Source organism: Ursus americanus, chromosome 7 (genome assembly GCF_024610735.1).
Source record: "Ursus americanus isolate L20-20 chromosome 7, mUrsAme1.1.p, whole genome shotgun sequence".
Lineage (NCBI taxonomy): Eukaryota > Metazoa > Chordata > Mammalia > Carnivora > Ursidae > Ursus > Ursus americanus.
In genome coordinates, this window is record NC_142133.1 from 81,305,167 (window position 1) to 81,332,723 (window position 27,557).

The window sequence follows — 27,557 nt, forward strand, 5'->3', positions numbered from 1 at the left end:
CCCAGGAAAGGGGCAGTTACAACTCCTCTGGCCCTAGGCCTTGGCTACGGGCGGGCTGGGTGACTTGAGGCCCACACACAGGGAAGAAATGGGGACGGGCACCACCCCCACTCCGGGTCTGTCAACGCCAGGTGCTTCCTCTGTTCATGCTGCAGAAACAAGCGTGACTTTCTTTTTCAACATTTTCATTTTTAATACCTGGTTGTGAAAAAAACATCTCCATCGTCCTGCTCTCTCTTAGAAGTGCAGATGCCCCTCTCTGAGGGGACAGTGCTATTCCCCTCCCTTCAAATTAAGCATTTGATGTGAATTAGAGTTACTTACTTGCTTTTACTCCAATTCTCAAGAAACACAAAACCGAAATAAGGAGAGCAGGGGAAAGGTGGGGGGAGGGGAAGAGCAGGTGACTGAGACCCAGCCAGCTCCCCAAGGGCACGGGGCAGAGGGGAGGGACTCCACCCACAGAAACCACAGAAGACTTTCCCTCAGGCAAGGGGAAGGGGATTTGCATAAAGCAAATTCTTTAATCCCTGCCCACTGCTCCCCCATCCTAGTTCTTCCTCTAGAAATGCAACTGCGTCCCATTCAGGGTGTTAATTGGCTGGAGGTCTGTCTCTCTCCTTCTCCCACAGCTCTCTCCCTGCCATCCTTTCCCATCTCAGGAAAATGTCAAAAGCAATGTCCTGCCCTCCAGGTTGAAGTGACTTTCCTGAGGCTTTAATGAGACACATCTCTTGCAGATAACACTGAGGCAGACTCACTGCCTCTAATCCATCGAACTTCTAGTGATTAGCAATCCTGAGTCCTGAGTAGACCAGGTGTTTAAGGGGTACAGAATCCTGCCCCCCAGAAAGCCAGTGTCAGAAGTCAGAAGATGGAGACATGAAGGTCTGTAAAGCTCTATCTCCCTATCCCCGAAATGGACATGATACTATGGAACATGCCCACATCCCAGGGCCATCAGGGGACACAAAGTAAGGTCTATAAAACAAGGGCAGGAAGGGAGAACACGGCTTCTGCAAAAGGGTAGGGAAGGCTGTCTAGTGACAGATGTTAACCCAGACATTTGAAAAATACATAGGCAGGCCACCCAGATGGTCCATTTATAACACAGTTAAATTCAGAAGCAACTTTTTGGGGTTTTTTATAGTTGGAAGAAAACAGTTCTTTTTTTCTTTTCTGAACTTTTCCTTTTTTATTCCTTGAATGGGAAGAAAAATCCAGTGGAATTCAATAAGATGAACTGAAAATAAACCCCATATCTTCATTTTCTCTGATGGGCGAAATGCTGGGTCTGAGTTAGGCCTGATGAAAAGAGAAGTCCCTATAATCACTAAGAGCAGATCGTCTGGCCCCAAATAATGCTGGTTAGGTCTTACAGAAATTTAAATGTGATTTCAACATCACCTGTAGCATGACAGCCGTGCAAGCCGACATGAAAAGCCAAATATTCTCACTGCACACTCACTAGGTTAGCACTCTGTTATAATCTCAATCAAGCACGTAATTGTTAAATTTAAAATGAGATGTGGTAAGGCTTTTTCTTTCTGAAAAGGAAAGCACGTGTCATGATCAGGTTTTCTCAATTGCATTACCAGCTTCTAAAATTCTGCTTCACGACTAACTTTTGCATCTCGAGCACCTGCGATGGAAATCTACTTGGGTGCCTGACTGATTTCAGTAACCGCATGAGAGACTCCGTCCCTGGCAAAAGTGGGGTCTGAGGTCACTAAAAGCAAACACGGAAGCCTTCTCCTGAAACTGGTTTAAACAGCTGTTTTCTCCCAGAAAGACCAACCAGGGTACAGAAGATGCACTGGCACTGGGCTATGGTCGTCATCTGCTCCACTGGGTACTCCCCGAGACACAGCTTGCACGACACCAGCGGATCGAGGGCCAGGTCCCACGTGGGCCGGTACCGCGCTGTGGTCATGGCAGAGCAGTCTGAAATGAGAGAAGCGCAGGCCGTCAGACCCCCTCATGCAAACTCTCCAGCAGAACCTAGGCGGGAATCTCTTCCGGCTGCAGCTGGGGCCACGGGAAGGAGCCCACGGTTCTGGACAATTCATTGGGGTCCTCTGAGCTGTAACCAAGGGTTCCTGACTTGTGTGTGTGGGTGACCCCCTTTCCTATGCTGATGGTAATGATTGTGTCTACCCTCCCATCCCCTCCCACCTTCCCTCTATCTCTCCATCCTTCTGTCCCTCCATCCTTCCTCTGGGCATTGAGTAAGACCCCTCCCACCAACCAAGCACCTAGACCAGAAGAGCAAAACCTTAGCAAATGTGGAAAAGAAGCTTTTGTTACAACAGTCTGATCAGATAAAACTCTTCTCTGATTTCTGCTGTAGGAACATCCCAGGGGAAGCAGTGCGGGAAGCCCCCCTCCTCATCCTCAGTGCCCTCCGAACGGACGGCGCCTCTCCTCACTGGTTTCCAGCCACACTGCCCCGGTGTTACCTCACCCTCCAGAATCGGCCCAACACCACTGCCTCCTTACGCTCTGCCAGATTCTCTAACACGTAAGCTTCAGGGGCGCAAGGGCCTTAGGGCAGACTTGTTCATGCATGTGGGCCAAGTGCATCTAACAGTCCCTGATGTTTACCAGACGCCCCACACGCACGAATAAAAGCTGCCGTCACTTGCCCGTCCTCCTGAAACATCCTCCGGCTACTCCCTAACCTGCCCACAGGCTGCTTCCTGAGAGCGTGGATTGTTCTAGTTATATTTACCACACTGATTCCCATGGCTCGCTGCTTGGGGAGGCAGGGCAGGTGTGTGCCTCCAGCTCGTAGCCCAGCCCCCGACCCACGATGGCCTCGCCACAATTGCCTGTCGCGTGAACGAACAAATCCTTGCCTCTAGGGATATGCATTCTCACCCTGAACCCCGGGCACTCGACTGAAGCCCGTGAGAGTTATTGTGCACCTGCAATCGGTACGCGTGCCCCTTGCCCCCCACACTCAGAACTGAGTCAGATTCTGCTAAAATTTCAGACCCAGTCCCTGGCCATCTGAACGCCGAGAGGGAGCTCCTGCTATCCAGCTCTCAGGATCCAAACAGATTTGGATAACCCGGCGTCCCTCTCTGTCCAACCCTGCCTTCGAACTGAGGGACAAAGGCTGTGGACAGCAGAAGGCACCTGCATTTCCTGCTATTGGCGAGGCCATGACAGGACCGCTTGTCTTGTCCAGCTACATACTGACAGCAGCAAAGGCAGGTACACGTTATGACAGACATGGAACACACCAAGGAAAGACAAATCCAAACACCAGTGAACGACCGGAAGGTACACAAAAGGATTTTAGCGTCTTGGAAAGATCCGGAGCTGGAGGAGACACAAATCCCCGCCTTCGGGTCTTCAGATTCAGTTCAGGAACACTCTTTGGCAAATAAAAAGTTAACTGATCCTAGAAGGCAGGATATGGTTTATGTGAGAAACCGATGCTCCCGGTACAGGGTAAAGGTGAGAATAAGTCGGGGAGAATCGTCAAAACGGAAGAGCTTCATGAGGAAGATGAAGCTTGAGTTTGGAAGGGAGGTGACACTTCACGAGGCATCGCTAACATCGCTCACCAGACAGAGTGTGCCGGCCCCGCGGTCGGAGCAAAAGGAACTCTCTGCCCTGCGACAAACAGGCCGCCCAGAACCAGTGGGAGCAGCTGCGGGTCCGTGACCGGCCTTGGTGCGGCGTGTGTGTGATGGGGCAGGCAACCCCGTCCCCCAGGGTGGCTGTGCGGACCTGGCACATACAGGAAATGCTCAGGAAAGACCCCTCCCCCCCTTCCCTGCAAGGTCTCATTCAGCCGTCCTTTTACGGATCTGCGAGAAAGACTCTGAGGTGTTAGACATTTCCACCATTTGTACACGTTATCCGTAGGGACAAGGAGCCGTCAAGAGAACTTCTGGAAATGTATTTATATCCCTGTCTCAGGGTTCGTCAGTCGGAGCTCACTGGGTATCAGTTAGCAAGCGTTCAGGGAGGACACAGCTCTGTGGACTCCACACTGGGCGTCCAGGGTGGGGGAGAAGATACTGCACAGTCTTGAACGCCTCGGAGGACGTAAGACACAGTGACAAAGAACAAAGGAACGTCAGTGCTGTGAACTCCCAGACAAGCAGATAAGCTTGCAGAGCCCCAGCAAATGAGGGCAGCTGCTGAAGCCCGGCTGGAATCGGCACCGGGAGTACGGATGGAGATCAGCCTCGGGGCAGGAAAGGGACAGCGTCCAGGATGACCCGGGACCCCTCCCAGGACACTAATAACCAGGAACACCTTAGTCTAAGGTGTACTTTCTGCTGTTAGAAAAGAACTCTTTTTGAAACAAATTCAAATAACTTTTGGATTGGTTGGAGCCTTCCAAATAATTTAAACAAGCCTCATAATTTGACCTGCCACCAACGGGACCAGCACTCATGATCTGGGGTCACTCAGCTATCTGGGGGTGCAGAGGGAACCAGCGTCAAGAGGAGCACTCCCCTGAGTTCATTTTCATTTGGAACACTCCTCCACACCTTGAATCTATGTGTATTTATTATTATTATTATTATTATTATTATTATTATTATTATTATTTTAGATGTCCACAGCATTTTCTAGATCCTGGGCTCATGAGTCAGGGTGAGTTTTTTTTCTTTTTTTTTTTTTTATTTTAAAGGATTTCATTTATTTATTCGACAGATATAGAGACAGCCAGAGAGAGAGGGAACACAAGCAGGGGGAGTGGGAGAGGGAGAAGCAGGCTCCCAGCGGAGGAGCCTGATGTGGGGCTTGATCCCATAGTGCGGGATCACGCCCTGAGCCGAAGGCAGACAGCTTAACCGCTGTGCCACCCAGGCGCCCCGAGTTTTTTTTTCTTTATATTCCTCTACATCTTTTTTTGTTTGACTCCTAAACGATTTTTTTTTTCATGTAACATTGCTTAAAGCTCACTGTCCAGACTGACAATTAGGTTTTGACTATGAATGTTAGCTAGCCTTAAAAAGGGATCAGAACCTGTCCGAGAAGCATGGCAGGCCTGGGGCAGAGGCTGCTGAGGGGCGTGTCCCTCCCGGAGAGCTGGGGGTACCTGGCGGCGAGCTATGGCCCAGGCTCCGAATCTGGAAGGCACTACAGCAATGGTCTCAGGGGAAAGAGCTTCCCACTTTGGAAGGGAGCAGACCTGGGTTCAAACCCTTGTTCTGCAACTTGGTCATTGACTTTGAAGAAACTACATAACCTCTAGGAACTTTAGTGTTTTTACTTCTTAAAACTAAACACCATAACCTCCCACGTACACTTGTTGTGAAGAGTGAGAAGAAATGTATTTAAAATTCTGGGACTTTTTACCTGCCTGGTAGACGGAAGTCACTATCATATGTCAGGTTCAAGACCCTGGACATGAACGCATACGGACTAACAGGAGAGACAAGAGGCTGAGCAGAGAAACTATAGGGTAAACTCAGTCTTTCAGGAAGACCCTGTGATGGTGGAAATCTTTGGAAGAAGCAAACCAAAACCAAAGCCTCCTGCTTTTTTTTTTTCCTTAAAGATGTATTTATTTTAGAAAGGGGGAGAGAGAGAGAGAGAGAGAGAGAGAGAGAGAGAGAGAGAGAGAGAAAGTACACACATGAGGGGCAGAAGGAGAGAGAATTCCAAGCAGACTCCACGATGACCACAGAGCCTGACGCAGGGCTCGATCTCACCACCTGAGATCAGGACCTGAGCCAAAATCAAGATTCGGTCGCCTAACTGATTAAGCCCCCCAGGTGCCCCCGAAGCCTCCTGCTTCACTGTCCGCCGTCAGTGTGGTCCGATCGGACAGCACCCCAGAACGCACAGCAGAACGGGGGGCATCTAGGGACGAACCCTTCAACAATCCTTGCAGGCCCAACCGCAAGTCCTGGGCAGACTGTGCACCACGTGAGTGCTCGGCTGCCCCAGAAAGGGCTTCTGACGCCACGCTGGACCACTTGTCCTTTCCTGGCTCGTCTGCTCCCAGACTCTCCTCATTCCTCCCGGCCTCTGGGTTTGGCTCTGTTTCCTGTTTACAGCGTCTCTGAAGACGTGACCCTTCGCACAAACTGCAGGCTTGACCTCTGGCTTCCTTTCTTCCTGGACCATGATTTCCACTTGACCTCAAGACAGTGTGGCTTCCTGCTGCCCTGGGCACATGTCAGCCGTGGCCCCTCACTTCTCTGCCCAAGAACTACTCTTGAAGCAGGTCAAATTCTGACTTCCTGGCACCACATCACCGTTCTTCCCCTCGAGATTACTCTCTGAGGCGCCCCAAATCAGAATTTAAACGTAGACAACGGGACATTTTTTCAAAAAAAAAAAAAAAAAGATACTGTTTAAGCCTGTCATGGACCTCCCTTGCACACAGGATGGGCTGAATATGATTTTGCAAACACTGAACAGCTGCAAACTTGAACTAGGAATTTGCTAAGAAAATCACAATGCACAATAAAAGAGAAAACAGTCTTTGTTTTCTAATGTGAAGGTCAAGTCATATGAAGCCAACTATTTTAAGAACATCTGGTCAATCATAAGCATTACTCAGTGTAAGTAATTCAAAGTGTTTCTGAGGGAAGCAACTTGTTACGTGCTGCTGGGTCATGCAGAGTGGGCACTGCGGTGCAAGATGCACGGACTAGGAGGAGAAAGGCTGGAAGGGAAGGCAGTCTGCATGTTAACACAAGCAAACCCTGGTGACGGGGCCAGAGCCGTCCCACCCCTATGGGGCTGTGCACGTCCCTATCCTCCCCACCTTCACCCCTGCAAAGACAGCACAGGAAGGCAGGGTACCTGTCGGCCCGTCACTGCCTACCTGTCCCTCTCCTGATGACTCTGACAAGCTCCCGCTCGCCCAAGCTGGCTGAGTCTCGCCCGTTTCCTCCCACCCGCACCCCTTCCCCGTCCCCACCACATGCTTGAATCCTCCCAGCCCTCCATGCCCCCATTAACCCCTGGTGTTGTGAGGTCTCCCTCAGTTCTCTCACCCCCTCAGTTGTGCCCTCTTTCTCAGAGTCTCTGCTGTCTGTGGTCGGTTGGTTCTGAACACACGCCCCCCAAAACATCAGCATCAGCACTGCAGGAGAACTTGCTAGTATACAACTTGGGCCCCAACCCAGACCTACAAAATCAGAAACTCGCGGGGGTGGGGGAGCGGGGAGCAGGGAGCGACACAGCAATCTATGTCTCCGTGAGCCTTCCCAGGGAGCCTCACGCACAGTGAAGTCTGAGAGTCCCTGGTCTGCGTCATGCCAGCACTCCCCACTCAGGTCCACTGGCTCCAAAGCCCATGTGGGCTGAAGCCCGACAAAGGCATCACCCCTCAAACACCACAATGGAGCGCCCGTGTCTGCCAGGCTCTGGGCTAGACTCTGCATATTGACTTTCACTTATTGTCTTTTATGTCTCTCTGGGGGTGCGTGGCTTTCCATGTCGGCTGTGTGTTAGCTCATCTCCTCAACTTGACAATATATTACTCAAGGCTAAGTGCTATTTCCTGTCCTCTCAACAGTGCTGGCCATAGGCAGATCTTCGTATTATTTACGTGTGTGTCTATACGTATGTATGTATATACACACATCTCGATTGCTTCAAGTGCATCAGGCATTATGTTAATCACTCATACATTATTTCATGTATCTGCATGAGGACTCTGAGACTTTAGTAGTTTGCCATTATTCCAGTTTTACAAATGAGGAAACCAAGGCACAGAGGTTGGGTAACCGGCTCAAGCACGCACAACCACTGACTAGCAGTGTGTAAGACACGAACACGCGGGCATTGAACTACCCTGCTAGACCTCCTTTGAATCTCCTTCTGGGGGACAGGAGAATGGGGCCTCCTCGGTCTGCAAAGACACAAGAGAAAGGAATTTCAGTTCTGCCTCCGAGCTCCCCGGGCCTTACTCATTTTGGCAGAGGCGGTGGAAAGCTGCAGCCTCATAATTTGGGGCTGTCAGCGGCAGCAGAAACATGAGAATGGCAGCTGAGGAGAAAGTTAACTGTAGAGACGCCGACTCATCCAAATGCACGGTTTCGTGATCCTTCAGGAAGAAGCGTGGATGTTACCTCCTCCCAAGGAGAGGACCACAGCTCAAGGGTCAAAGTTCACGATGTCCAGCAACCGGGCTGCCAGGAATTTACCCGACTAGTCTGAAAACTTGCATTCCCAGGAAAACCTGCACCGGGATGTGTAGAGAAGCTTTATTCACAAACGCCAAAATTTGGAAGCAACCAAGATGACCTTCAGTACCAGTCTATGTAACTGGTGGTGTTCCCAGACAATAAACTGTAAACTGTTATTCAGAGCTAAAAAGAAATGGGCTAGGAAGCCATGAAAAGACACGGGGGAAACGTAAATGCATATTCCTGAGGGAAAGAGGCCAATCGGAAAAGGCTGCATACTGTTGATTCAAACTACAGGACCTTCGGGAACCCCCAGTGATTGCCAGGGGGCAGGGGGATAGAAAGCCGAGCTACAGAGGATTTTTTTTTTTAGGACGGTAAAACTATTCAGAACGATACTGCATGGTCATTATACATTTGTCAAACATGTCAGACATGTCATACATAGTCAAAAATGATACATGTCATTATACATTCGTCAAAACCCACACGATGTATGACAGCAAGAGTGAGCCCCACTGTACATGTTACAGACAGAACTGTGTCCCTCCTCCCCAAATTCCAATGTTGTAGCCCTAACCCTCAATGTGACTCTTTAGGAGGTCATTAAGGCTGCGTGAGGTTGTACAGAGTGGGGCTTACAGGAGAGGACCATCTGGGTCTCTCCCTCCCCCTCCCCGCACTGCCTCTCTCTGCGTCTGAGGTCACAGGGAGAAGGCAGCCATCGGGAACCAGACAGAGGCCCTCTGCAGAACCTGACCGCACGAGCACATGATCTCAGACTTCCAGCCTCCGACCTGGGGGAAGAAACTCTTGTTGTTTAAGCCGCCTGGTCTACGGTGTTTTGTGATGGCAGCCTGAGCTGATGCGGTAAACGACGGACTTCGGGTGATTCTCATGTGTCCGTGCGCTTTCATCCATGGAACAGATGCCCTCTCTGGGGCGGGATGTCACCAGTGAAGGTGAAGGACGTTGTGCGTGTATGGGGGCAGGGCGTATGTGGCAACTCTGTACTTTGCCATCAATTTTGCTATGAGCCTAAAACTCTGAGAAACAAAGTCTTCTTCTTCTTCTTTTTTTTTAAAGGCTACATCCTGTATGGTTCTAATTATGTGACATTTTGGAATTGGCAAACTGCAGAATCAGTAAACAGATCAGCAATCACAGGGGACAGGGAGGGAGGAGGAAGAGGTCCGAATAGGTGGGACGCAAGGGGTGTTTTAGGGCATGGACAGTATTCTGTATAATACTGCCATGATACACATATGCCATTCGGCATTTACCAAAACCCATAAAACAAAACTTCACAGCACAGACAGTGAGCCTGGATGCATGCACATTTGAAAAAGAAAATAGTTAGGAAGTCAGGGCATCCTGGGACGGGATGCAGGCGGAGAAGACAGAATCCAATGCTACCACAAACACACACAACCACCTCACTGCGGGGGCGGGGGAAGTGCTGACCTGGAAACGAGTGGAATCTGGCAGGCCACGCGCCGACAGAACTGTCTACAGGCCCTGAGCCCTCGCTGACAGAGCCGTCTCCCCAGGCGAGTGGGTCAACGATGCTGAGACTACTCTCCCCGCACACTGGGATCAACAAATACGCAAGCGGACGGCAGGAGGCAGGAGCCAGGTTTCTCTCTGTTGGGAGTGGAAGGTCCCAGACAAGCAAGGGGAGGCGGCTGGAATGACCCACGTGGTCCTGATCAGAGCTGGAGACATCAGCGGGAACTCGCGGTTCGCCTCATCCAGGTGCAGACGGCTCCCAACAGGACCATTTAGAGACACGTGCGTGCGCGCAGGCTCCTGGGCACACAGCTGTTTCCGCGCTCCGCCAGCTGACAGGGCACAGAAGCAAGTCACATGTTTACACAAGGACACCCCCGCCGGCAGCCAGCACACCACGTGCCCAGATCTCAGTTCCTAAGGCCACGCTCCGACAAAAGGAACAAGGGTACAATGGCAGATTGAAGGACCTGCGCAAGGAATGTTCCTGCTGATTGTGGAACGTCCTGTAATACCACAAGTCAAGGAAGTGCTCGAACGCACCACCAGCCACGCTGCTGGGCGTCCGTCACAGCCACAGGGGAGCCACACGCCTCCCAGCGCCTCACACGGGAACAATCCGAGTGGTGAAGCGTATGGATTAGAACACAAAGTAGCAAATAACTAACGTCCATAAGCTTATACTGATGTAAATAAAGGGTTGAAAAAATAAGTAAGTGGGAGAGAAAAGACACTTCTCTCCAGCAGAAAATAATCCAAGTAGTTTTTGTGGCTTCCCCGCCAGGAGCTGGAGCCTAACGCCGACTCTAAGTGTGGCTGCGCAGGGTGACTTCCTCCAGAGAGGACGGTGTGGACGCGGAGCGGGGAGTCACCACACGCTGGAGAAAGCGGGCACACACCTGAGCCAGGTGATCCAGGCGGCATCAGCCGTGGTGAGTCACGACGACCGCATGGACCCCTGATGTGACGGGACAGAAAGCGCACTTGTGTCTCCGTGGTCTTCTTCCCAAAACCCACAACCCCAGCCTCATCATGAGGAACACATCAGACAGACCCCCTCGAGAGGCAGCTACAGAATACCCACTGGCCCTCCCCACAACTGTCAGGAAAGCAAGGAGAGTCGGAGAAACTCTCAGAGGCATGGGAAGCCGAAGGAGCCAGGAGAACGGAATGCACTGTGGTGTCGGGAAGGGACGGGCCCTGGGACGGAGAATGACATTGGGTAAAAAGCACGGACATGGGAGTGAGGTGTGCACTTCCATCGCTGACATTCCAGGGCCGGGTCACGAGCTGTGACAAGTGCAGCGGCTCCCGTGGACGTCACCAGGCAGGGGAGCGGGCGCGGGCGAGCTCCCCGTCCCTCCTATCTGCGTCATTTTAAAAAAACTGAAATCCAAATCTGCTAACCGAATCTCATCTAAATCTGTACATCTAAATCTGAACTGCATGAAAATAAAACACTTATTAGCAAAAAAAAAAGAAAAACCAACTTTACTTTTCCACTGAAACCCAAATAAGCCTATTGAAATGCAGGGTCAACTGGAAAGAGTAACATTTTTAAGCCTGTGTTTGTTTTCCCAAATGGCCTTATCAAGGGTGACACTAAAAATCTGAGACATACTGTGTGAATCTAGTTGGACAGGTTTGTTGTTTATTTTTAACCATGAAACTCCCTGTGGTTTTTAACTTTCTGGCAAACACAGTGAGGCTCCAAGAAGGGCGTGGAGTGTGAGGGGCAAACACTCACTCAGATGCAACCACACACCATCAATGTTCGAGGGGGTGGGGGGGTGCTCTTAGTTGTTTCCCCGAAACAAGCTTCCCTGCACTCAGAGTTTGCAGGGGAGCGGGGAAGAGCAGACACAATCAACAAAGAAGGAGCCACAGACCGGAGAGAGGGCCACAGCCTGTCTGGGCTGCCACCGTGCAGAGGACCCGTTCTTCACTGATCCACGGGAGACACAGCCACAGACGCCTTACGCGCAGCTTGTGTGGGCTTGCTCCTGTTCAAACACACCTGCACAGGGAGGGAGAAGAGCGGCTCCATCATTTGCAGCAGCAACAACCGGACAGTGAACCCCCAGGAAACCCACACAGACGTGACAGATTCCTGCTGAAAATGGCCCAGAGACACTTCCAGTGACAGCCAGGGCTAGGGCCTAGAGACTCTCCCTCCCCTGGCTGGGCGGGTCTGTAGACTGGCTTCCAGAAGCTGCCTCTCTGGTGGGAGGCCTGGCTTGGGCCACAGTCGGCATTCATGGCAGAGAACCCACGCTCTCATTGCCGAGGAGGATAAAATACTCCACATGCAAGGTTCAAATGTCGTGGTAACTTCCACGTTACAATCGGCTTCCACAGACGGCCCAGACAAGTCTGCTGCTCTGACCGCTGTCCCGGAGTGAAATGTAGAGGAGACACGAAGGACCTATTGTTTTGACTCCAATTTGCCCACATAAACATTACCCTTTGGCTACCAGCAAGTCAAACATAGAAAATCATTACACCTTAAGGCTGGAGGGGGTCTCTGGATTGTTTGTCCTCTTTTTCAAGATTTTTTTTTTTTTATTTGACAGAGAGAGAGAGAGCACAAGCATGGGGAGCAGCAGGCCAGACTCAGGGCTCAATCCCAGGACCCTGATACCATGATCTGAACCAAAAGCAGATGTTTAACTGACTGAGCCACCCAGGCGACCCGACTGTCTGTCCTCTCAGAGAGGATTTCCTTACTCTGAGCCATTAAGGGATTTGCTAAGAGGTCACACACACCCCCGCACCAACACCACTTCCTTCTACCTGAGAATAAACTCCCTAATGTATTCTTGCCAAACCCTGCGGGTGATGCAGTCATTATGTCCCTTTTCTTTCCTCCAGGTAAGGATACACAGCAATGAGCAGCAGAAGACACGGACATCTACGATAAAGCCTGAGCAGCAGGGAGCCACCCGGATCCCTGCTGCAGACTGACCCTAATCGCAATCCGGCAAAGGACACGTGTGGGCTGCGGGAGGCCAGTTCACGGCGTCTCCGGCAGACTCCCTGCTCCTGTAAGTCGCTGCTGGTTGGGAGCACGCCTCTGGCCAGCTCACGTGGGTGGCAGGTCAGACACAGCGGTTGCTTCCTTTGAGGCACCAGGCAGAAGCCCTGTTGCTAGAATGATGAGCCTGGGAAATTCCTGTGTTTGGGGCTTTGTCAATCCCTTGAATTCAGGGATTAAGATGTAATGGAGTAAGGAGCATGCAGGGGGGTGGGAACCGGCCTCTGGGAAGAGTCAAGAAACTGGCTTTGCTGCTCATTGACCATGCAACCCTTGTGGCCCATCACCATCCCTCCGTGGACCAATGGCCTCACCTCCACTTTGGCTGCGAGAGCTCACGCCTCCGGGATTTCTGAGGCCCGTGAGCCCCTTGCTCCTCTGACCCACCTGAACAGGTGTAACTCTGCTCCCGAGAGAGGCCTCCCACTCTTGCTGCTGCCACAGCAACAAAGGCCTTCCCGGAGGTGGGAAACGGGTCTCAATGTGAGAGAGCACGTTCCCTGATCAAACCCCGCCACTAGGGGTCTGTTTCCGAGCACATGATGTGCCCGCGCCTATGAGTCCTGTTCTGTCCATCAGATCCTGTAAGCATTCAGCACCCTCCTGGCTTAGCAACCAGTTCCACCTCAAGAGGCCCTCCCCCTCCTATTCCTTTTTTGCACACCCCAATCCTTTCACTGCAGTAAGTTAGTTAGCCAATGTCGGTAGGTTTCCACAAGTACTAAGCACTGTTCTAGACACGGGATTGCAAGAGCCAGAAGCACTGACTGATAACCAGAACCTTCTTCCTCTGGTTAAAGCACCTTCCCTGGGAGATCTCATCCTGAAGAAAAGGGAGCAAGTGAAAGGTAGAAAAGGACAAGGAATCTGTTCAAAGAACCTTTCGGGAAGGCAAGAGGAATCACCTTCGTATCGACATTAGGCTGAGGTTTTAACTTATGTGATCTACTTCAGCCAGAAAATTAAGTAAGATTTGCAGCTTCCAAAGACTTCTTACCGCACTGATATTCTAAGTTCAGGTATATCTGGAGTTTGTTTTTGCCTTCTGTCCAGGAGCTGGATGGGGAGGGTGACGGAGGGCAGGGGGCCCTGGAAACACAGGACAGGCAGGAACCGGCTCTCCTGGCGGCCAGAGGAGGCAAGGGGCTTCGGTGAGGAAGGCAGACACAGCATCGGCAGCAAGGCACTGGGGCCCAACCATGTGTCTCAAATAACCAAGAGGCATAAATGGCCCCAGCCTTAGGTCTGGTGGTGCACGGGCAGGCCAGGACAAAGAACACACCAGAGGTCGGCAACATACGGGCTCTGCACACCCAGAAAAGGTATATGTTGTTAACAAGAAGAAAGAAGCCAAACACGGAGTCACCAGCTCCCAGCACTGCAAGCCAAGACTTGATTACAGTTTCAGCCTCTCGCTGGAACGTGGCCTTTTAAAAGTCCTTCTGAAAGGTCCTGATCAGCTGTGGTGAGGCCATCTGCAGGATAAAACCCTGCTGCAGGGCGCCTGGGTGGCTCTGTCGGTGAAGAAGTCTGACTTGCACTCAGGTCATGATCTCAGGGTCCTGGGATCGAGCCCCACATGGGGTTCCCTGTTCAGCGGGGAGCCTGCTTCTCCTTCTGCCAATCCCCCTGCTCTCTCTCTCTCTCTCAAATAAATAAATAAAATATTAAAAAATGAAACAAAACAATCCTGCTGTTCTTTCTTCCCCAAAAAGGTGTCCTGGCCTGGCCTGAAACAAGCCTTTCTTGTCTTCCACTGCTATCTTCTTGCCCACCGTCCTTCCCACAAACACCTTCCGCTGCTGGAGCATCTCTCCACTTGCTGCCCGATTCAGGAATTGCTCAAGAAAGCCCATTAGGTCTTCAAATTTACTTGGCTGAATTTCATCTTTTAACACGTGTACACACACACTGGAATTTTTGAAATGCGGATCTATGTTGCTGGGGTGGAGGAAACCTTACTCAGCTCACACCTGCTGCCACGGATGGCGGGGACCTCCAACCACCCAGTCACCAACCGAGGGGACCCCACCGTGTCGGGTTCCAGCACTGCTCCAGTCATGGGCAATGTCAGCCCTGAGCAGATGGACAGACGGCCCCGCCCTCTGGGAGCTTACACTCCGTGGCGGGGGGGGGGGGGGGGAATACATAAATCAGGTAAGTGGGTGCTAGCCAGGACTGTGTGTTCGAGGGGGACATTCAGCAGGGATGGGGAGAGGGGGCGAGTGCTCCTTACACCAGGGCGGCGGGGGGGGTTGAAGGGGGGCCTGTCGGGAGCGGCTGCAACCATCCAGGTCAGAGGTCGCGGCCTGTCCTGCAGGGCACGATGACAAATACGGCCGATGACAAGTGCTCACATTCTGGACAGACTCTGAAGGAAAAGGCCAACAGTCAAGTGTGAGCGAGGGCAGTCAGGCGGCCCCCGGGCTCCGACCAAGCAGACAGAACAGAAGTGGGGCGGGGGGAGCAGGTCTGGGTGGTTTCAGAGCTCTCTAGCATCTGCCCACTGGTTGTGGGAAAATCAGTGAGACCCCCTGAGCCCACCCCCTCCTTCCCCATGAGGCAGACAAAGCAGGCGCCGGGCCAGGCAGAGCTCCCCAGGGCCTTCCGAGCCTGGTTTGTGGACCAAGGGCCAGGCCTTCTCCTTGGACGGCCTTCAAATTCAGGATACTTTTTTTACACTTTTAAAGATTATGAAACAACCAAATCACAAGCGAACAAAGAAATGTAGGCCAGCAAAACCTAAAATACTCACTATCTGGCCCTTCCCAGGAAAGTCCACTGACCCTTGCCGTATCGGTGGGTAACTCGGTTTCCATACATGCGGCCAACCGAGGGTTCCTGAACAAGGCCCACAGAGACTCTGGAAACCCTCCCCGAGAGCCGGTTCCAGGTCAGGGCCATGGCAGGGACTGGAGCAGCCCGAGTCCTGAAAACGCCACTGAGCACGTGCAGAAGTGTGACCGCTCACCCATATGCCAGGACCTCTGCCTCCCCAGGATGGGACACGACGAGGACTCGTGGCACAGGGGTGCAGCCTGTAAAGGACATTCCCGCCCGCTGAGACCCACAGGCTCCCAGGATGTGTTCTAGAAAGAGTTCAGCATGGGCCAGGGGGCCCAGCCCACACGCCCTGAGCCTTGGGTATACCTCTCGTGGGAAAGCCCCCAGGAGCCTCCAAAGCCCCGGTCCGCTGCTCTTGGGAGCACGGCCAGGAGCTCGCACTGGGTTCCCCACACAAGCCCTGCAGCCCTCATGGGAGTCCAGCCACATTCAGGCTCCATGTCTCTAGATCTGGAGGCGGAACCATGTGACACCTGCCAATCGCAGGCAGGGGACAGACAGGCGAGTCCCACCTGAAGAACAGGGCTGGTTCTCCCTGACCTGGAACTCATCGCACCTGTCCCAGATCTTTCCTGTGATAGCTCTAAATGGATCGCTATCTTTGGGTGTCATCGGAGCTCACTGTTAATGACTAATAAATTGTGACCCGCTGTGCACGGAGTTGGGCAGCGTCCACGGCATTCTGGTCCATAGGCCTCAACTACCTTCCCCGTGTCCTAACAGTCTGAGAACTGTCATTAAGGGCTCTATTTTTAGAAAACAAGCACAACAAGCCTAAGGGATGGTGTGTCACCCCTGCAGTATGACGACTGTGACAATCACGCCACTGACCTTTATGTTTTCCAAAGCACAATGGCCTACAACCCATTATATCCCCCACTTCCTTACAATCCTCTGATCACCCATGTAAAACAGCCCGCAACCCCAACCACCCGCACCCCTAACCGCCCACACCCTCTAACCGCCCGCACCCCAACCGCCCATCACTTCCTGTCACCTTCCCCTCCCTGGCACCCCACAGCACGCTCTGACATGCACTACGAGCACATCTGGTTTTATTGGCTCTCTTCCCCCTTAAGAACGTAAGCTCCAGGAGGAGGGTCAGTATTACCATTTGACACTCTAAGGAAAACACTGCCATACGTGATTTTGTTCTCTCCTTTACTGCCTAATTAACTAGGTAGGAAAACCCCACCTCCATGGGGTGATGAGGGTCTCATTGGGGGACAATCCCTTCCCCAACAGCCAAGGAGTCAAGCAAAGGACGGCTCACTCCGCCCGCACAGACAGGAGAGAGGAGGTTCCCACAGAACTGTTTTTGATCGAATACTCGGAACAGCATATCGTGATGCCCTCGGGACCTGCCACCTTGTTTTCTGGCTTCTGTGTCCCACCTGTTCTTCCTTAAATGCTCAATCAACACGACAGAGGCAGGAAGTCAGCTCAATTACCTTCACTTAACACATTAAGAGGTGAGGCTGAGGAAGATTAACGATTTGCACGAAGTCCCACGGTAGCAAGCGGCCACTCCAGGATTCCAGCCCGAGTCTCCTGACTTGGGAAGTCCACAGTCCCCTCCCGCCCCACAGGCCCGGGCTGCACCAGATCCCAAGCGCTCACCCCACCACTCACCCCACCGCTCCGTCTGCTGGAGCCTGGAAGGGCTCCTTCCCCCACCAGGCGCCCGCCCGCCCGTCCACAGCACACAAGAGGCGACCGCTCACCTGACTGTCCTAGTTTGTAGAAACCAGAAGAGGCCACCCTCTGAGGACATGCACCACTGATGCTTTAAATTTTCCCGCCTGAGAAGAGTATTTTTCATCACAGAGAACCCTCCAGGTGTTACGGGAGGCATCTGGCTTAATGAGGCTAACCATAAAACCATTTAGTTGGCTAAAATTCAGGAGTCAATCCAGCACTCAACTTCCCTAATGAGAAGACAGGTCATCACCCCATGAAGGCTCTTGTCTTCCCCCGAAGTCAATGTCAAAGACTGCAAACGCTCGTATCCAGAGGGGAAAATCTCTCCTCGGACGTGAGCCTCCTAACCTCGCCGTGAGGAAGGCTGGCCCTCGGTGTGTCCTCACACAGGACCACCAGCAGGTCAGGAAGGGCTGCCCACCGCAGCTCCATCCCACCAAGTCAGAGACGAGTCCCAACATTACTTGCATATCCAGACCCCAGGCTCAGCCCCTCACCCACCATTCTAGAACTCACGCTCTGGCAGGGCCACTCCAATCTCCCTGTCTCAGCCCTGGCCGGGGAGACCCCACGTGCAGATGAGCTCACGAGGTGGACAGAGAGCCGCCAAAGTCATCATGGAGAGAAGTGATGGTGGCGATGCTGGGAACCCCTCCACACCCCACCTGTTCCCAGTGCCTCACCCGCCCCCACGCTGCATCTGTCTGCCAGATGCAGCCGGGAGCTCTACTAGATAGAAAAACAAACAGCAAAACTTACTCAAAATGAGCTCTGACATGGTGGCGTGGATTCGCAGGGCAGGAGCAGAGCTTCAACTCAGAGAAGGAAAGCCCCGGACGACCAGGGTCGGTGCTCCAACCGCAAACCCGCTCGTTGTTTCCTGAACATGAAGCTTTGTTCAAAGCCCACCCCCGAGGGAATGGAACATAATCAAATAAACTGATGCAACTTTTCCTGAAGGGAAGCAGAGATGCGAACTTCAGATTATTCCCAGGAAAACAGCAGTGAGCAGCTGGGAGCAACAAGCTGGGAGCAGGCTTCCAAACGGAGGCATTCCTGCTGGGAATACCCATAATAACACAAGTCTATAAACCGTATTTATTGGCAGCCTGGCGTGACAGCCTGGGTCTTCCCTCCCAGGACTGGTGAGCGGAGGCCCTGTGCGCGGAGCCCTCGGCCGCGGAGCACAGACGCAGCCGCCGCAGACGTCGGCTTCAGGGAAGGACAGAGCTGCTGAAGCGATAATGGGTCTAATGGGACTGTGTTCTCCTACAGACGTAAAACTCTTCGGTCACTTGAGAATCATTAGGATAGAATCACAGGACCAAAAATAATAGAACCCACTCTGTCTAACCAATGTTTTCCTCATTCACAAGTTAGCACTGGCCTCGGACACACCCACAGCCGTGCACGAATTTCCTGGCATTCCAGAAGGAAGCAGGCCCGAGTTCTGTACGGCTGTGTAAGACCGAATCTCGCCTCCTCTCCCCTCCAGGCCAGCTCACCACCCCCCCACCTGCACAAAGACGAAGGGAGGGGCTGAGGGGGGCTTTCTCAGGGCCCCCCCACAGCTGTGCACCTGCAGCACCATGACCACATCAGATTTCCCCCCCTGGAAACTGAGGGTCTCCTCAACCTCCCCCCCACACACTTCTTGACATCCCTCCAGGCTTTCTTCTCCTCCCCGGCACTTATCACTGTCTCGTGGATTCTGTCCCGCTCTAGAATGTGCTCTCCCTGAGGGCAGCAATCCCCACACGCTTCGCTCACTCCTGTAACCAAACGTCCCGCAACAGTACTCACGGCAGACACACTCCACGAGAGCAGGTCGGCACGATCGGACACTCCACAACTCCTTGCCGGGGGAAAGCTGGGTAACGGTGCTAAAAGAACCACCTCCTCTATTATCCGAGGAGCTCCCTTAGTAACAGGGAGAATCTTACGCCTGTGTAACATCAACTACTTGGTATAATGTTCGACATTACACCTGGTATAATGTGTGCTATGTGGAAAGTCAATATTTGCTGAGTGGATGGCTCAGTAACTACAAGCAATTAAGTGTGATTTTCTCTACAGTGAAATAAAAACACTCATTTTGGCCCAATAAATTGATGTGAAAATTGCCCAAAGGACCATGGTGTGAACAGAAAATGTGCCAGGCTTCTCTTCCTGGGAACCAGGGTGCTGGCTCCCGGCCTCAGCTCTGCCCTCAGCCAGCTCCATGACCTTGGCAGACCTCAAGGGCTCGGCGCTCCGATGCACGCACGTAGAAAATGATAGGGTTCATTTTCCACCTGTAAAAATCAACTGCACATTTCCTAAATTATAATAACTTGGTTAGAGTTAAGGAGAAACGGATCCATTTGCATTGCGAATGTAACGAGAAGCCTTTTGGACAAGCAATAGGCAACATTCACCGATGCCCTGAACAGTGTTTAAAACGTTTGATAGGGAAGCCCCACGTCTAGGAATTCACCCACAGAATTAAAAACATCAGGGGCATGAAAATGTTCATTACGGTATTTCCCAGAACATGGTTAAACTTGAAGTGCATAAACATAATTTTTTAAAAGGTTCTCAAACCCGTAGAAGCAGAAGAATGGAAAAGTGCAGGTGCACCGGCTGAAGTTCAAAATGATACAGCCCGCGAGAAGAGTTTTTGGTCAAAATCTACAAACCTTTACCTACGCTGACCCATTGACCCAGAAACCCCACTTGTGGGCATGGGAGCGGTACATGAAGTTAGTCACGGCGGTCCTGTTTCAAACACCAAAAGATGAAAACCAATCCAAGCCAGACTAGTGAAATAAACCATGGGACATCCACGCTGTGGACACGGGGCCACAGCAGATAGCGCAGAGGGCTTCCTAAGCATGAAAATGGAAAGTTCTGCAAGACACGTTAAGGAAAAAGAGCCAAGTACACAGCGGTATGTATTATGCCCCAACACTGTGTGAACTTCATGTATACTTGCATTTATTTTTATTTGCATAAAGAAAGGGTGGATGAATACCCTGGATCCTAATTAAAACAGCTTCCTAATGCGGCCGGCAAGGCTCAAGGGTGGAGAGGATGGCAGGCACAGAGGCAAAGAGAACTTACCATATTTACATTTAAATAAATATGCTTGCAAACACTGTGGACATCCCTGTTTTAAATTACAAAATTCTGTGCTCGCTTCGGCAGCACACAGGTTAAGATTACAACGTTCTAATAAAATGAATTTAAATATACTCGTGATAGCTTAGGATAAAGAAAGGGTCGCTCTTCCAGTCTTCATTCAGTCAAGGGATAGTGTCTATTCACTTGACACACCTGCTCGCCTACTTAAAGTTAGGAAACGTACGTCACTATTACATAAATTTAAAGAAAAGTTCCGAATGATATTTAATAGCATTTTTCTTCTCGGAGCTGGCTCAGAGTTCCAAAAATGTCAGTGTATCTCTGCTCTCCTACATGTCTCATCTGAATTTAAGATCTGACATTTATTTTGTCGTCAAGAGGTTCCACATCCTCTGACGGGCTGCCTCTCAGAGCTGAGATTTCAGACAGGCACCTGTCAGCTCAAGGAGAAAGGGTTTCACAGTGCCAGGCTTTGGGGGAGAGTTTTTGGTTTTCCCACAAGGTGAAAAAAAACAAAAGTGGCATTAATTCAAATAAGAATTAAGAAATAGTAATAATAGCTACTGTTGATTGAGAACCCCTCGGCCACCTGGCCTCCTCCCGCATCTGGCAGAGGGTCCTGGGCACAGGGAGGCCCGCCATGGAGATGGTCACGGTCCCGCTCTCTTGCCCACAGGGCTCTCTCGTCTCAAATGAAACTAGACTCTGCGAAGCCACAGGTGTCACGAGGTGGTGACACTGCTGGCCACGTGCAGAATCATGCTTTTAACGCATTCTTGCTTCTGAAGGACTCTCTCTGGTTTGCTCACAACACTCCTGGAGAACAGGTGTAAGTCTCCCCCTCCCTCATGCACCCACAACACAGCGGACTGGACGCGGTTGGTGACGATCCTGCCCGCCATTCCAACCTTTCCCCTTCTCTACACAGTTGACTCGTGTAACAAAGTTTTTGCCCCTAAAATTTCATTTCCAGTCCAAAATGCCTGACCCTGCTGTGGAGACACGTCACAACCTCATCCTCAGAGCCCCACACCGCCCTCGTGGCCTCACAGCACTCGAACCCAGTCTACAGCGAGAAAGAAAATTTGATTTTGGCCACGCGCCCTAGTGTTTGTTGCCTGTGGAAGTTCTGGGCCTTCCCCACACACGGCCTTCACTGGCCCTGCTCCAACGGCACTAACAACCACCCCTCTCCTTCTCCACCTAGTGAATCTGCGTCCATCCCTCACGAGCCCGCTGGAGGCATCTCCCAAGACCCCCACAGCACCAGCCTGAGGGCCCCGTGTGAATCTCATGGGCCCCGTGTCTGAGGGACCCCACCCACAATTTACCTCCACGGTAAGTTTACAAGATTCTCAGGGTCAAAGCCACGCCACCTGGCCTCATGCTCCTAACTCTTCGTAGCTTTTGTTCTGCAAGTTTGAGGACAACATGGCGGCCTTACTGTGCCCATCTCCGCGGAGAGGCCTAGGACATGCCACAGAATGCACCCAGCCACTCTGTGGTTAAACAGGGAATGTGATTCTGAGAAAAGATCCTCAGTCTCTTTTACCCAAGGAGCATAAGACACCACGGGAGCCTGACAGAGACAACATCCTTCACGGAAGGTGTGTGTCTCTGGGACTAGAAGCCACTGGGTTTGAATCCCAGCTCAGCTACCACGTTACCATGGCAGCACGCTACTGTGGCAAGTCCCGCCAGGCTCATGGTTCCTGTAGTGCCATCTTGAACAACATGACACACATACTGCTTCATTTAACCCTCTCACTGGCTGTGAACTGCACACCCGTATCCTCACTTTATAGATAAGAAGACTGAAAGGTTGAAGTCCCGCAAAGTCTCCCGTGTTAAATATCGGAGCCCAGTGTCACCAAAGCCATGCAGATCTCACAGCTCCAACCATAACCCATGGCCTCGTGGGCGCCACTGGCGATGGTGTCTGCCTGTCGCTGATCATTCAGCATGTGCTTTTGGGATTCTTCTGCCCCCGTTGGTAGAAGGTGTGTGCTGTTGGGCTAAGGTGAGCTGGAGAACTGATCTCATGACCCCGTCCTGCCTGATCACCTGCCTTACCAGCTGCAAACATCTGTAAAACGTGTCCCTCTGGAAGTTTCAGCCAGGATACAGCCCAGGAATGGGACCCCTGACCTTGGCCTCAGGAGCCTGTACAGGTTGGACACACCCTGGAGACACACAGCTGCTGCCTTGTCAGCCACGGTCACCAGACACATCTGCAGTAAGCAGCCAATCTCTCAGGTAGGAGTGGTCATAAGCTAGAGGGGCTAGGAAGTGGGGGACCTAGACGGGAAAGGGGTGCCAACAGGAGTCGAACCCCACTTTTCCGCTCCAAGAAATAGCTATTAGCCCATAGAAGAAACCACCTGGGGCTGTTTCCACTCAACCCAACCCACTCGAAAAAAATCTTCTAAAGGTAAAAATAAGTTACAAGCATATGACGACGTGCAGTTTAAGAAGATGAGTGGGGGAGAACACCAGAAGTTATATAATACCCCTGCTGCAGGTTGGGGGAAAGTTGTCTCCCAAAGTCTGACAAACGAGCAAAGGGGCATGGCAGCATTTCACTGTCACTCAATCTCCCTGCAGAACCGCCATGCAAATGAGCGAGCATGTGCCCACAACACCTGCCTGGGACGAGGAGGAGGGGGAGGTGAAGGAGGAGGGGGACCAGTTAAAATTAGACTCTGCTGAGGGGTGTGTCATTGCTCAGGCTTCCACGGAAGCAGGTGCATGCCACCGGCTCCAGCCTGGTTGGCTTTTACCTGTACGAGGTGGTAGGCATGGAGGGGAGAGCCATCCCTCCCAGGACACCACCCCCTCACCCCTTTGCAAACTGGTAAGAAAAGACCAGAAAGAAAACTGCACTCCGTTCAAAAGCAGCCAAGCAGGAAGCTAGAAATAGCCCTTTTGTACTCTCTTCATTTGCAGTAGGAAACTTTCAAGGCCTCATTTCAAAGGTGGAGGTACAGGTGCAGGTTAGAGAACCAGGCGTTGAATCCACGCCAAAAATACAGTAAAAGAGCGAGGGAGAGCCTTGGGAATCCTATTGTCCAAGCCCTTGTTCTCTACGTCACTCAGAGACAAGAGGCTTCCACTGCCACGGAGCCCAGTGGCAGAATCAAGCCAGAAGACAGGCCTCCTAACGCCCAGATCGTCGGAGTTGCCGGGCCACCCACTGAGATCCCAGGGCTGCCTGCGCTTATTCTAAAGCGGCCCATTCCTAGCGAGCTGTTCCATGTGGCTGAAATGCTGGGCAGAAAGCAGGATGTCTGCCAGAGAGAAGGGTCAGGGAAAACACACCGTCATCCTGAAACTCTCTCGTTCTTAGCCAGACCCCACCTAAGAGCCCCACCTATTTTTCGGTCACCGTCATCCCATCACAAAAGCTGCTGCGTCGTTTATTTTGCAACATTCAGGATCTTCCCGGTACCTACGCTGAACAAGATCAGGATTACCCCATATGCCAGACAGGCCCGTCAGCGGGGGCCTCCCCACCCCCGGCAGATCTCACGGTGCCAAAGAAATCAGGCCGACTCGAGAAACCAGACAACTGAAGGCCATGCCTCACAGGCTCTTGGATATCGAGGGAACAGAGAGAGAACACCCGTCTGCACAGCCCTCCCAGAGGGCCCGGGGAACTTCCGGCCTGGGGCCAACCTCAAGCCAGCTGGAGTTTCTGGAACAAGGACAACACAATGGGGTGGCAGGAAACCAGCAGACAACAACAATAAAGTAAAATAAAACGGTGATCAGTGTTTCTGATTTTCTACACTCACCCAATATTCTACAGGGCGCGTGTTCTCCTTCATAATAAAACAGGTAAGAAAATGCGGCAACGAGAAAAGACACGTTAAGGAAAATAAGGTAGAGCCAGGAGTGATTTCAGGGCACAAAATTCATGTCCTCGAAATTTGTTTCTTCATTTTCTTTAAGAAACATTTGTGTGCACTAAATTTTGTGTGGGCCATGGCTGTGGGGGCGTAAATGTGGCTCAAAACTTCCAACAGGGACGAGGGGCTGGGGGAAGGGCAGGAAGCACCAGGCCGGCTGAGCGGTCACTGCAGGAAACGCGGCCCCAGAGGTCGTACAGAAAGAAGACTCACGTCGCCTGCTTCCCAGGCCTGGTGGCCGAGCACCGACCCTGGTACCTCATGGCCTGCAGCCCCTGCTCTCCAGGGGATTGGGCAAGTCACTGAGCCAAGCCGGGCCTCAGTTTCCACATCTACAAAAGGAGGGTGACACTTGTAGTTCGCGAGGGCTGCCAGAACCAAGGACCGCAGACCGGGTGGTGCATACGATTTACTGTCGGGCAGTTCTGAAGGCTGACGTCTGAGACTAGGCATCGCCGGGCTGGCTCCTTCAGAGGCTCCGAGGAATGATCGGTTCCAGGCCTCTCTCTCCCCGGCTTGCAGGTGGCTGTCTTCCTCCTGTGTCTCTTCCCACCATCTTCCCTTTTGATGTGTCTGTCTCCAAATTCCCCCTTTTCAGGAGGACACCTGCAATGCTCGTGCAAGGCCCACCCCAGTGACCTCAATTCTACCGGATTCCCTCTGGAAAGGCCCTGTCTCCACATAATAGCACATTCCCAGGTCCTGGGGACAGGACTCGGCACATGAATTTGGGGGCACACAGCCCTTAGCAGTGCTCAGGGCCGTCACGAGGACCAGACACATGACCAGATGTGACACGCTGCTGACACACAGTCAGTCGGTGCTCTGCAAGGAAGGATGACGGTTGCCGTGGTCGTGATGACTCTCGCGGGCCAGCAGGCAGGAGACCCAAGGTGCACAAGGCCATGGCCATGGTGTTCCTGAACCTGAGACCTCATCTGACCGACAGGAGTGAGCCACGCTCCGATAACGTCACTGCCGGCGAGCGGGAGGCGCTCAGAGGACGCGGCATGGCAGTCACTGCCCATTCTGATGTTTGAGGAGGGTGATTCTCGGAGGCATTGGCAGCTGCCCTATCGGGTCCAAAAGTGAATCCTTTGTCCTGAAGAAGAGTTACTTTGTTTTTCCCTAGACATTGTGGCTCAACTGATTTATAAAAGACAAATCTACAGGTAATTCTGGCTGCTATTTTGTACGGCTGGAGAAAATGACCAAGTTGTCAAGTGGGTTTGTCTCCTGTGAGGAGACCAGGCTGGCCCTGTGGAGCAGAGGGGGTCCTCCACCCCAGGAGTCCTGCTGGGAAGCCCGGGGCCTCATTCCTGCCAGGGCCACCGGCCACACTGTAATTACTGGACCAGTGTGCCATGTTCCCAGAATAAACCGTTGGTTTGCCCTGGCTAAGGATGTGACTAGCAATTGGCTAGGTTGGATATTGCCAACCAGAAGTTTGTTCTGGCATTAATTCTGACCTGCCTTCCTTCTGTGCCCTAAATGTTCACTGTCCTCCTCCTTCAACCAAAATAAAATACAAATGTCCTTTGCCAACATATTTTAACTCGTGAGTCATCCCGAAGGATATTCTCATTCTGTATTTTCTAATGCAAATAAGGAAAGCCAGACGGTTCTAGAACGTATGTCCAGAGCGGCTACGAGAGAAGACACTTGACAAAGGGACCCAGGCAGGGCTAGGTGGGCTAGCTCCCGTTGCCACCACCCCCGCCACTGTCAGCCCAAGCCTTGCTGTCTTAGCCTCACGCCGTCCCAGCCGACAGCACACTGCCTTCCCCACAAGTCCCCTCTGTTCCACGTCACGGCTGCAGTGCCCCACAGCAGGAGGGGCCCACATCTAAAAGCAGAAAACAACAAATCCTAGAGAATTAAGACTCCTTTCAAGAGGAAACCATTTCCCCTAAGCCACAGACGTCAGTATCTCATGGCACGCAGTGACCCATTTCTGGAAACCATCAGTGTTCCTTGAAATGCTAACAAGAGGTGCCCCCCCAAAATATGGATTCCAAAAGCAAACAAGTTCGTGCTTTGAGTTCAAAAGTGTGCTCACGTCCTTCAACTGATCTGATTCTCCCAGCAAACTCCCGGGTTCTTCCTCGTTTCACACACAGGAAAACAGAAATCTATGGAAGAAACTTAACTCGCTTCCCCCAGAAGCAGACCCTGAGACACCGAGAGAGTCAAGTAGCTAATTTAGGAAGCGATGCCAGAAGCACGGCCGTTGCTGTGGGGAAGTGAGGGTGGCTGGGAAAGGCGGCCAGCAAGGACCCGCGAGCCAGCAGCTGCCAGGGCAGCTAGTGGAAGCTAATCCCTCTGGGGAAGGTGGGGGGCCGCTGTCACTCCCTGCTCATCGTCACCCCATCCTAGAGGCAAGGGAGACAGCTCTCCGTGAGCAGGGGCTGCTCCAGGCCAGGCTGGGTGCTATCTCCCCATCTGCTGCCCCTCAGACCAAGTCCTCGGGCAAGGAGATGCAGGTGCCCACTGCCGGCCAGGGGGTGCTGGGGGGCAGGGGTGTGGTCCTCGCAGGCCGTGGGGCTCCTGCCCTTTCCCTGGCTGGGCGCACCCGAGCCCTGTGCTTCCGGGAAGCTCCCCTGTGGAAGGCGACAAGGAGCCGGGCCCTTCTGTGGATGAGGAGTTCCAGTTTCCACAGAACATTTTCAGAGCCTGATTTGCGGTCATTTGTCAGTGGCTCTAACTGGAGGAAGAACGGCCCAAAGGCACAGAGATGGGTTAGAATGTATTCCACTCCATTTGTGAACTGCTAAGAGCCTCGGGTCATGGAGCAAACAACGGACCATCAGGGAGTCCCAGCAGGGGTGGGGACTGGGGGTGTGCATGAGGACACACGGACGGAGGGGGTCCCCAAAATGTCCTGCAGATGGCTATAAAACTCATGACCCTCTTAGCAGAAAACAGGCAGGAACTCAAGGGTCGATTTGGGGAAAGGAGCCTGTGCAGGGTAGACACGCACCTGCAAGAACAGAGGCACCCAGGAGGCAATGCCCGCGAGGTGTGACCACAGGGCTTGCGGCAGGGAACCTGGCCGTGTGCCCGTCGGGGATTCAGGGCACGTGCAGAACCCGGGCGCTCGGCCAACCGCGGGCTCCCTCCGAGTCCTGCGCACAGAACACCCCGCGGTTCTTAGTCTACTGCACAAGGGGGTCAGACCACCCCAGACCAGCTTCCAAAGCACTATTTACTGTGCGGCAGAATGCCAAGGGAGGAGGCCCTCACGGAAAAGGGATCGAGCTACTATTAACCTCTACCTTAAAATGTTCTTTCTATAACAGGCTGTTAGGGATATTTTGGTAA

The 27,557-nt window shown here is 52.4% G+C and overlaps 1 protein-coding gene across 3 annotated transcripts in view; it reads right to left on the minus strand.

The window, feature by feature from the left end:
- The window catches only part of RNF144A (ring finger protein 144A), a 116,914-nt gene that overhangs the window by 39,486 nt on the left and 49,871 nt on the right, over positions 1–27,557 (minus strand). For 2 of the 3 annotated variants that reach the window (XM_045814648.2, XM_045814651.2), the window contains one exon: positions 1,799–1,944. In XM_045814648.2, coding sequence (XP_045670604.1) covers positions 1,799–1,933 — 135 coding nt within the window. In that variant the 5' untranslated portion in view covers positions 1,934–1,944. Of the gene's footprint in view, positions 1–1,798; positions 1,945–17,964; positions 18,758–27,557 lie in introns of those variants that run through there. The other variant, XM_087863880.1, reaches the window with a different exon arrangement.